At 44.6% G+C, this 11,273-nt stretch overlaps 2 protein-coding genes across 3 annotated transcripts; both read right to left on the reverse strand.

Moving 5' to 3' along the window:
- Positions 1-2,145: 2,145 nt before the first annotated feature.
- Positions 2,146-6,158, reverse strand: LOC116262368 (receptor-like protein kinase FERONIA). Its single transcript, XM_031641669.2, has 2 exons — positions 5,802-6,158; positions 2,146-5,239 (listed from the first exon to the last, which is right to left on the reverse strand). Exons 1-2 carry the CDS (start codon positions 5,981-5,983, stop codon positions 2,524-2,526), a joined length of 2,898 nt encoding a protein of 965 aa, XP_031497529.1. The 5' UTR covers positions 5,984-6,158; the 3' UTR covers positions 2,146-2,523.
- A 1,320-nt stretch (positions 6,159-7,478) lies between these two features.
- LOC116261820 (receptor-like protein kinase FERONIA) lies at positions 7,479-11,190 on the reverse strand. 2 transcript variants are annotated; one of them, XM_031640702.2, is made up of 2 exons: positions 10,690-11,190; positions 7,479-10,243 (listed from the first exon to the last, which is right to left on the reverse strand). In XM_031640702.2, exon 2 carries the CDS (start codon positions 10,172-10,174, stop codon positions 7,658-7,660), a length of 2,517 nt encoding a protein of 838 aa, XP_031496562.1. In that variant the 5' UTR covers positions 10,175-10,243; positions 10,690-11,190; the 3' UTR covers positions 7,479-7,657. The 2 variants fall into 2 exon arrangements, with proteins under 2 accessions (XP_031496562.1, XP_031496563.1); XM_031640703.2 differs by lacking the exon at positions 10,690-11,190 and having other exon boundaries at positions 7,479-9,441; positions 9,537-9,736.
- Between the last annotated feature and the right edge of the window lie 83 nt (positions 11,191-11,273).

Raw genomic sequence — 11,273 nt, forward strand, 5'->3', positions numbered from 1 at the left:
GAAAAAGTCACAAACACATATTGAATTTAAAAGTCGGATTCAGATATAGTATTAGACTCTTCTCCGTTCCTATTCGGATCCAACCGAATTTTAGTAGGGGCAACGCGATCAATATTTCACGTCCAAGAATTTTTTTATATATAATTCTGAATAAGCAACAATCTGCCCAAGAGTTCATGTATGATACTGGAGGTAATGTTATTATTTTATTATTTTATTATTGTTTGCTATAACGATCTAATCTGAAATGGTTTTTGCATTTATAGAGCTCATTTCGATTTGATATATTTACAAAATCAAGCATCTTTTTCTTACAAGTTGATTCTCTTTATTGAAGCAACACCAAAATCAATAAGCAATAAAAAGGTTCGCACTTATATTTTCTCGAATCCATGAGAAGCCATCACTTATATCTAATTACCCATCAGGCGTTTGATTGCCCTTTCTTTTAAGATTTGACAACTGTACAGTAGTTTTAAGATCAGACCTTCCCACTTGTGATCTTAAATCCGACTTTTTGTCAATGCAAAAACATAAAATACAAATTTCGGATCCTAAGATCCTTAGTTTGACGAATCATGAATACTACGAGTGGAATTTTTACTGCATCAGCAAAAACATGCCACATAAGATCTATCTCAGATCTATGGATTTCAAATATGAAGTAAACAAATGTCCCTTACAAAAGAACTCAGATTTGATATGCACTTCTCTCCCATAGTCCTAATAAGAGTATGATTGGAATCTGATAAAGAATCACCCAAGTCAGATATAAATGTCAGACAATATGCCAGTGGTTGGACCCAATTCTTATCATTTACATCCCAAAATACAAAATGGCTTCCTGCTCTGTTTCCTCGAACATTACATATACAGAAGTAAAATATTGGGTTACCAATGTACCAATCTTTAAAAACATGAATTCAACATGTAACACCTGTTCCGTTCATGCTCGGAAGTCTTCGAGTATCGAATTCTGCAGGTTCTTTCTGTGTTCTGTAGTATCTAATCGCATCTTGACTGTGCCAAAGAACCGCATATTGGAACATCTGAAAAACTGAAAGGTGTTTACCAATGATGTGTGCCGAAATACAGACACGATCAACTTAGCCGATGAATGCAAAAACGAGCCAGATCAACTCTTGAATGGTGAAACAATTTTAACAGAATATTCCGCTCAAATAAATCACGTGATCTGTTAAAAATAAAAATGAAATGATTTATATAACCTCAAGAAATATGACGATGCTGCTACCTGCTGCAAACACCCTCCTGAAAGCTGCGGATTCGTTTGAGCTTTAATGATCAATTCACTAATAAACTCTTTTATCAGCTGGAATAAAGAACCCTGTTTCTTAGGAATTGGGGACTGGAATTCACTAAGAATAGGGCATGATTCTCATTCTCCGAGACCGATATCTCAATTCCCATGCGTTGGATATCAACTCTTACATTGCATTCGTTTCTCTTCTAAAAAATTGTTATCAATATCAATTTATTATAAGTATCATGGATGATCTAATATATCGTTTCCTGTTTCCTGTTCTTCCTTACCCATTTCCTGTTTGTTAATTCCGATTCTAGTACTGCTTCCCGTTTCTAATTTTAGTCCGCAGCAAATATGAGGAGAACCACCATAGTCCTTCCGTCATTTTCCTTCTGCAACTGTGCTCTTCAAGTGGTGTTCTTGAACAAAGAAGTCCGTTACAATGTAAAAAATAAATTTTCATTTTATAAAATTCATTCAGATTCTCTGCTCTGTGCATCAGTGAGCAGTAGTGCTTCTTATGTGTCCTGCACGTCCGCATTAGAGTCGGACCACACCGGGTGTTTATCAGAACAACTGAATAGCACCTGCCGGTAGAGACAAGAAGACCCCCCTGAAAAACACAACTCATTGGCAGCAGAAACATTTCGGTAACGTGGTCGGTAACTTATTCTGCTGCTTCTTAGCAGAACTCAGAGAAGCAAAAAAAACTCGTCTTAAAGGATGGTAAACAAGAAGGGAAGCAGAGTCTGAAAAAGCAGAAAAGCTGACCATATTATCCTAATACAAGCGTGACAAAGAAAGGGGTTCCATGAAAACGAAGGCAATTTCAGAACACAATTGAGGATTATCATGGAACAAACAATAAAGGGAAGAGATACAAATACTGAGCTATATTGCTCGGATGAATTTATTGCTAGGAGGCCGCATTATTGGTTATAAGCTACATTTAGGAGGTGGCATATGGAGGATAAAGACAGCAGAAGGGCGTCGGTTTTAGTTCCTTCTGCAGCTGAATTCACGGTAGTATACATTAATGCAACAGGAAAAAGGTCTACTGGAAAGGCTGGTGAAGCAAAATAAACCATAAACAGGGCCATCAAGGCCTGTTGCAGCTCCTCTGCAACTCGTTGGCTGCACAAACTGGAAACTTGAAGCTTCAAAATTTCCTTCCCCGTAGCAAATGGAAACGAGTATCGTCTAATTTCCAATATAACTAGTAGAAGAAAAACATATATAATACCAAGAATCCAAGATTACCGCCCTTTTGGATTCATGATCTGGGAGAAAACTGCACTTGGCTGCATCTGCTCTGAACCCATGCTGGTGGAGCTCCCACCTTCGAAGCTTGTGCTGCTGTTAAGAGTGTCAGGAGTCGGCCAATTAATGGCGTCATCAGATCGCTTCCCCTTGGCAGAAAGCGGTGCCTCCTGATCATCCAAGTCGCCAACAAAACCAACGACCACACCCTTCTCGTCTGCCTCCTCTGCGCTGCTCTGCAAGCTGAGAGAAAACTCTAAGTTCCAGAGCACATTGGTCATGGCGGGACGATCTGCTCCTTCGTCAGCCAAGCACTTCTCTGCAGTCTCAGCAAACTTGCGCAGGCTCTCCGCTGCGATCTTCCCACTTAGAAAGGGATCAACGATCTGTTCTATCACGCCTTTTCTCATGCAGTGGAGCGCCCATTCCGCCAGGCAGACCTCCATGGTGGGGCGCGACCTGTCGAGCGCAGGGCGAGCTGAGAGAACCTCAAACAGAACCACCCCGAAAGAATAGACGTCAGATTTCTCGGTGAGCCGCTGCAGGCGGTGGTACTCAGGGTCGAGATACCCGAAGGTGCCCTTCACACCTGTGCTCACATGGGAAGGTTCAATCTCCGAGCCCATCTTCGAGAGGCCAAAATCAGAGATCTTTGCCACCCAATTGCCGTCGAGGAGAATGTTGGCGGACTTCACGTCTCTGTGTATAAGGGTGTGCTTGGCTCCGGTGTGGAGATGGTGCAGCCCCTTGGCCGCACCGATGCAGATCTCGAGCCTTTGTCTCCAAGACAACGGTGAGGCTTTTCTGCCGTAGAGGTGCTCACGCAGATTGCCACGGGCCATGTACTCGTAAACCAAAATCATCTCGGAGCTGTCCTCGCAGTAGCCGATCAGGGGGACCAGGTGGCGGTGGCGGAGCTTCGAGAGCATCTCGATTTCGTTTTGGAATTCGTGAACGCCTTGCTGCGAGAGCTCGCTCCCTCTTTTTACGGCGACTTCATTGCCACCATCAATAACGCCCTTGTAGACCTTACCGAAACCGCCGGCCCCAAGAAGGAGAGACTCGCTGAAGTTGTCGGTGGCCTCAACGATCTCTGAGAACCTGAAGTGCCGGCAATAACCATGAGAGGCGTTGCTTAGAGCGCCCAGGCTCTTCTCTGCTGAAAATGCAGTCGATTTCCTGTTTTCCCCTTGTGCATAAGGCGATAGCGGGACCCCTGTCGACCCACTACCATCACTCCCTTTCTCCTTCTTCTTCCGCAGGCACCCGCACAACAGGCAGCAGATGCAAGCGCCGACAACAAGCGCGGCAGCTATGCCCCCCACGGCGCCTGCAATCTCGTGGCTGTGACCACCACCATGACGACCAATGGGAGAACTATTCTCCGGTGCAGGCGCTGGCGGCAGGAGGTCAGGATTTGGTCCGGCAAGGTTACCAGATGAGTCATTGACCTTGAACACTTCAAGCCCATTAAGGATTGCATCTCCGTAATACGGTCGAACATCAACATCTGGATGGAGCTCAATCCTCAAATCGCTTTGCTTGCCACTCGTCGGAGGCACTATTACCGTGTAATCTCTATACACTGCTACGCCAGTGTATGGAGGAGATTGGACGTTTTCCTTCGCACTGTAAATCACATCGAATCCAGGATCCGCAGTCATGTTGTTCACGTACACATTGAATACCCTTTGGTTCACTTGGAACACCTCAGACTGAATCTCACAAAAATGAAGTCTAATCAAGTAGCGGAATCCATTATCGACAGTAATAGACCAAGTGAGGTTGTAGTTCAGGTTGATAGAGGCATTATGACCCATAGACCGAGCAGTGCCATACACGTCTGGTGGAGCAATATACTCCGGGACAGCCTTTGAGTACTGGATACTTACGTTGGGATCACGGGAGTAGGAAACTCCAAAACCAGCTCCAAAGATGTATTTAGAGTCATCGTACCAGGTTCGAGAGAGGCCGGAATCAAAGGTGGGGGAGATGTAAGCCCCTCCTACGTTTAACCGAACGATAGCTTGCAGAGCATGAGAATGACGTATGGGGAATATTTGGCTGGTTGGAACAATAGAGGCATCAGAAGGGAACAATTCCGGTGAAGACACAATCTCTATTCCATTGATAAAGGCGAACGAATCGGGGGTGTTTGGTGAGGGAGTAAATGTGAGGATGAGGAAGCCAGAGGAGGAGACGGTGATGAAGAACTCACGTATGATGTAGGCTTGTGTGAGGGCTAAAGCGGTGATGAATGGGCTGAAGTTGCTGAGCAGAGTGTAAGGCGCAGTTGTGACAGAAAAGAAAGCATTCTTAGGGTCTCGGTCATTGTAGACAACAGGGAAGAAGTGGAGCCGAACGAAATAACGACCTTCAGGAAGTGCAGTGAAGTTGTAAGAGGAAGCAGAAGTGAAGATGCGAACAGTTTGGTAGGGAACAACAGATTGGAGGAGAGAAAGGTCGGTGCTGGAAGCTCGGGCAGAGAAAGAAGATTGTAAATTTGATGGACCAAAGTGGGTGGTGGAGTCGCTGGTCCATCGACGCTTATCGGCATCAACATTGTCAGAGGAGTCCCCACAGTTGAGAAGGATACTCACGGGTTTGAAGAAAGGTGTGGAGCTGACAAGAGAAAAAAAAAGCAACAAATGGAAGACAGGTAGCAGAAGGAGAGACTGCCAGCAAGTTGATTCCTTCATCTCTCTGAGACACCTGAAGCCCAACAAAAGCACAGAATCTACTTTACCATGCCATGCACAAGTAAATGAAAAGTATCTCAGTATCCAAGAGAAATATGAACAAAATTTGCAACTTTTCTAGAATCCCAAGCATTTTTAGAGACTTGAAAATTTGACCGGGTAGGAAGTAGGGAGAAGAAAAGGAGCTGTGTTTTCACCAAAGCAATTTGATTAGCGATTGAAGAGGTGATAGCACAATGAAATTTACTGAAACCACAAATGCAACGATTGAGATTCTCGAAAAAAAATCAGAAAATAGAAAAGAAATAAAATTTGTATAATCCAACTTTTGATATTCCGCAGGGGAAAACGCAGATAGACCTACTGCACGCGAAAGCTCGCTTATGGGAAACTCGTCTAACGACTTCGATTTCACAGATTGATGCCAAAAATTCGCAGAATAACCCTCTAGTTTCCTAAGAGAAACAAAGACAGGAAATAAGAGAAAACATGATGCTGGAGCGGAAGGACATCGGATTCCAACACTCCACCAACATAGAGAGAGAGATAGAGAGAGAGAGAGAAAGAGCAGTTACCGGTACAGACAACAAATTGCTCCCAAACGAGTTAGGTTCCAGCTGGAAGCTTCAGGAAGAACGGGATTGGAGATGGAGCTCTGGTGATGGGCAATACCTTTTTGGTAAATATAGCATCGGATGGAGGAGGAAGACTGAGGAGAGGATCGACATTCCGGTCGTCGTCGGGAAGCGACGACCATGCATCCATCTCCTCCACTCGACGTACGCAAAGTGTTTTCTCTCTCTTCCAAAATTCCAAAATGAAGACGGAAAAGGCTGCATCAGAAAGCAATGATAATGGCGATCCGATGCGACGTGCAGTGGAGACAACCATCGATCGGGTATTTACCTCCTTCCTTTCTCAGGCATCAATTTCCGATCCCCCCAAGCAGAGTATTTCAGTCGACCTCGTTATGAATTGATTCCTTTTACCGGCCGACGTGGGGCTTCATGTTTCATACGCTTATTATTTGACAAAATATCTTATAAGTTCTTTTTACCTTAATTATTTGTACACGTTGTTTATATATTTTTCAGACGAATATAGATACGGTACTTTTAACTCTCTATTCAGGCTGATGGTACTTTTAATCTGTAGATATGTATATAAATATATATATATGTTTATATTTCATGTGTGATAATATACTTTTAAGATCATAACAATTCCAACTGTCGTTACTATTATTTTCTCTAATTAAATGTTTACACTTCAACACCGAACATTAAATAAAAAGAGAGGTCAACATCCTCTATATTGTGTCAATTAGTATATATACTGCCTAACGACCAAACTCCTCTAATTATTTGATAAGTTTTAGTTAGAAAAAAAAAGGCATAAATGAAGAAGCTCGTATACCACACAATTTTTTAGGAAGAGTGACTGTCAGTGTGTGATGCCCAATCTTAATGGCAATGACAAGTATGAGGGCAGCGGATTGTGAAGAGTAAGATAGGGACAAATAATAAACTTTAAAGAAACAAAATATGTTTCAGTGTTTATACCTAACAGGCAATAAAGGAGGTGGTTGATTGGAGACAGGGGCTTATGCTGAGAAGCTATGAAACATAGTATGTTTCAGTAGTATACCTAATTCTTGAGAGATTGTTTAAAAGAAGTTAACAAACTAAGCAACTTGTTTGATCAATCAATGATATGTGCCGTGCATGACCACGAGTATATCAGATCGTGGTTATTTTGTCGCTATAGGCTCAGCCCATGGTTGACTGAGGCCGGCGTGACTAAGCTTATCTCGAGGTAGGTTTTACTATAAGCCCGATTCGATCTTCAGCTAATTCATTTGATACTTAGTCGTTAGTAAATTAAGATGAGTAAGATTTTGAGAAGGATATTTTACAATTCATGCCCACTTCTAGCGACCTGGCTAGGACGTTTAAATTACTATTGGACGTGAAGTCCCATCATCGAGAAATTAAAGTCCGGATCGTCGGATCGAGGAGATGTGCGGCTGAATGATGTTACGTAGGCAAGCTGCAGTGCTATCTGATTCCTGCCCAAATCTGTGGTTGTGATTTGATGACAACGTAGTTGACAGACATGTCATGTGGAAAATTTGTGCACATTTGTTCATATTAATCAACCAAGATTTTTTTTTCTTATGTTTCAACTTTTCTACGTTCTGTTTCATTTATTCTTTAAAAGCTTTCTATGCGTGACAAAAACTGTGATAGTACTTAAAAAAGAAAAACAAAAACAGAAGTTCATTAACATTTTCTGTTGTTAATTAAGTCGACTCACGACCAAGCTCCACTGATGACGACCTCGCTGTTTCACCTTCCGGAGTGCTGAGCTAATTAATTTTTCCGTCTTCACAACACGAGTATATGCGAGTACAGTATACCAGATCGCTCGACTACATGCTCCGTGAATCCATGGTGGCCTGCTCAGCATAAGTCGAACTGCTTCTATCATCATCAGTATGCCAAACCATGGAAGACAGGGACACCTCTTCATCATCACCATCCACGGTCATGGAAGGACCGGCAGCCAATCCCTCACCCTTCTTCTCCTCTTCTCCGCTGATCTGCAAAAAGAGGGCAAGCTCCAAACTACTTACCACATTCGCCATAGACGGACGGTCTGCACTCTGCTCTGCCAAGCACCTCTCTGCGGTTTCTGCAAACTTGTGGAGGCACTCGAGTGCTATCTTTCCCTCTAGAAATGGGTCGATGATCCGCTCGGTTCTTCCCAATCTCATAGAGCGCAACGCCCAATCGGCTAGACCGATCTCTTCCATGTGACGTGACATGTCGATCACCGGTCGAGCACACAAAGTCTCCAGCAGAACCACTCCAAACGAGTAAACATCTGATTTCTCGGTCAGCCTGTGCAAGCGAAAGTATTCTGGATCAAAGTAGCCGAAGGTGCCCTTCACCCCTGTGCTCACATGGCTGCAATCCAATGAGGACCCCATCCTAGAGAGGCCGAAGTCGGAAACCTTGGCCACCCAATTCTCATCCAAGAGTATGTTTGTGGTTTTTACATCCCTATGTATAAGCGTATAAGTGGCTCCGGCATGAAGATAATGAAGCCCCTTAGCGGCACCAATGCATATCTCAAGTCTCTGCCTCCAAGATAAAGGCGGGTGGTTAGTGCCATAGAGGTGTTGACGCAGGGTGCCGTGAGCCATGTGGTTATAGACAAGTATCATCTCAGAGTTGTCATCACAGTAACCGATGAGAGAAACCAGGTGGCGATGGCGGAGCTTAGAGAGCATCTCGATTTCGTTCTTGAATTCACGCAATCCCTGCTCCGCTAGTTGGTTCCCACGCTTGATGGCAACTTTGGTGCCGCCATCTATTTCGCCCATGTAGACCTTGCCAAAGCCACCACGCCCAAGGAGGAGAGCATCGTCAAAATTGTTGGTGGCTGCTGTCATCTCAGAGAACCTGAAGTGCCGGCAATAAGCATTAGAGGCGTTGCTCTGAGCGACCTGGCCCTTCTCTGCTGGAAATAGAGTCGATTTCTCCTTTTTCCCTTGTGAATAAGGCGATAACGGGACCCACGTAGACGCACTACCATCACTCCCTTTGTCCCTCTTCTTCCGCCGGGCTCTGCACAACAGGCAGCAGGTGCAAGCGCCGGCAACAAGCGCGGCAGCTATGCCTCCCACGGCGCCTGCAATCACGAGGCTGTGACGACCAACGGGCGGAGAACTATTCTTAGGTGCTGGCGCCCACGGGAGGTCTGGATTTGGTCCAGCAAGGTTACCAGATGAGTCATTGACCTTGAAGACTTCAAGCCCATTAAGAATTGCATCTGCGTGATTGGGTCCGATCTCAGCATCTGGATGGAGCGTAATCGACATGTCGCTCTGTTCACTTCCCTCTAAAGGCACTTCTATGATATAGTCCCTGTACACAGCCACACCTGTCAAAATTCTAGTGTTGACTTTCTTAGATGCATAGTCAAGCACATCAAATTTAAGATCTGCCGTCATGTTGTTCACATATATGTCGAACACCCTCTGGTTCACGTTGTTGATCTTTGATTGTATCTCACAGAAATGAAGCCTAACCCAGTAGCGAAATCCGTTGTCTATAGCAATATTCCACTGGAGGTTATAGTTCTTGTCAACCGATGCATTAGGCCCCATTGATCGAGCAGTGCCATACACGTCTGTTGGTGCAATATAATCTGGGAGAGCATGAGAATACTGTATGCTTATATTTGGATCACGGTTGTAGGAAACTCCAAAAGCGGCACCAAAGACATATGGAGTATCATCATACCATGTCCGGAAGAGGAGGCCGGAATCAGAGGTGGGAGAGACGTAAGCTCCGCCCACATTCAGCCGAACGACGGTTTGCAAAGCCTCGGAATGTTGTATGCGAAATATTTGGTCGGTTTGGCCAACGGTGGAAGAAGGGTTGAAGGCGAAGGAACGGAAAAGTTCTGGCGAAGACACGACCTCTATGCCATTGATGAAGGCGAACGAATCAGGGGTGCTTTGTGAGGGAGTGAAGGTGAGGGCGAGGGAGCCAGAGGAGGGGACAGTGACGAAAAACTCACGCATGATGTAGGCTTGTGTGAGGGCTAAAGCGGTGATGGTGGGATTGAAGTTGCTGAGCAGAGTGTAAGGCCCAGTTGTAACAGAAAAGAAGGCATTTTTAGGGTCTCGGCCATTGTAGACAGCAGGGAAGAAGTGGAGCCGAACGAAATGACGACCTTCAGGAAGTGCAGTAAAATTGTAAGAGGAAGCAGAAGTGAAGATGCGAGCTGTTTGGTAGGGAACAACAAGAGGGAAGAAAGCAAGGTCGGCGTGGGAAGCTCGGGCAGAGAAAGAAGATTGTAAATTTGAGAGACCAAAGTGGTTGATGGACTCGTCGGTCCATCTACGGTTATCGCCTATCGGCATCAACATCCTCATAATCGGAGGAACCGCCACAATTGAGGAGAGGCAGCCAACAAGTTGATTTCTTCATCCTCCCCGACACACCTGAAACCCAAGAAAAGCACAGAATCTACTTACCATGCCCATGTAAATTTTCAAGAAGCACTTTGATTTGCAAGTGAAGAGGCGACGGTAGCACCTGCAATCAAATTTACTGAAACCACAAATGCAGAGCCTGGGATTCTCAAAAATTCAGAAAAAAGAAAAATACGAAAATTTGTATCGTCCGGCTTTTGATATTCCGCCATGGAAAAGACAGATTGACCATGTGCACACGGGAGAGAGCTCCTGAAAAACTCATCTAGCAGCTTAGGGCCGTAGAGTTTACGCGGATAATGACATAGTTCACAGAACAGAACTCCTTAGTTGCCAGAGAATGAGAGAAACAAGAAACAGGCAAGAAGTGAAAACAAGATACTGGAAGCATCGGATTCTACCGTGCCACCACCATCGAGAGAGAGGGAGAGAGAGAGAGAAAGAGAGAGAGTTACCAGACACCAAATTGCTCCGAAACTAGTTAGATTCCAGCCAAAAGCTTCATCTAGTCACAGGAAAAACGAGTGAAGTCAGGATCGGATTGGAGGAGGTGGAGCTTTGGGTGTGGGCGATCCCTTTTGGACCTTAACGCTGGAAATAGGAGTCCACCGGAGAGAATCAACATTCCGGTCGTCGTGGGGAAGCGATGGCCATGTATCCATCTTCCCCACTCGAGGTGCGCCATCTCTCTCACAATTCCAATATGGTGACAGAAGAGGCTGCATCAGAAAGCGATGATAATGGCGATCCGATGTGACGTGCAGTGGAGACAACCATTGACCGGGTACAAAATCAAGCATGTCTTATACATTAATTCTCTGTATTGAAGCAATACCAAAAGCAATAAGCAATAAAAAGGTTCTCACTTCTATTTTCGGGAATCCATGAGAAGCCATCCTTGTTGCCACCCTCAGGCAAACGACCACAGAGATAATTTGACCAAAATTTCCGCTCATTTTCTCATCTCAGCTATCGATCTTGATCTCTTATTATGGCAATGTAATGCCAGTTAAAAGAGGTGGATAGTCGTGATGAAAAT

The sequence above is a fragment of the Nymphaea colorata genome, chromosome 10, assembly GCF_008831285.2.
Source record: "Nymphaea colorata isolate Beijing-Zhang1983 chromosome 10, ASM883128v2, whole genome shotgun sequence".
In the NCBI taxonomy this organism is placed as follows: Eukaryota; Viridiplantae; Streptophyta; class Magnoliopsida; order Nymphaeales; family Nymphaeaceae; genus Nymphaea; species Nymphaea colorata.

Excerpts from the sequence above, each read along its gene's own strand:
- LOC116261820 (XM_031640702.2), bottom strand. The coding sequence starts at position 10,174 with ATGAGGATGTTGATGCCGATAGGCGATAACCGTAGATGGACCGACGAG.
- LOC116262368 (XM_031641669.2), bottom strand. The coding sequence starts at position 5,983 with ATGGTCGTCGCTTCCCGACGACGACCGGAATGTCGATCCTCTCCTCAG. Across the intron at positions 5,240-5,801 it reads GCAATTTGTTGTCTGTACCG|GTGTCTCAGAGAGATGAAGG; the intron begins GTAACTGCTCTT and ends GTTGGGCTTCAG.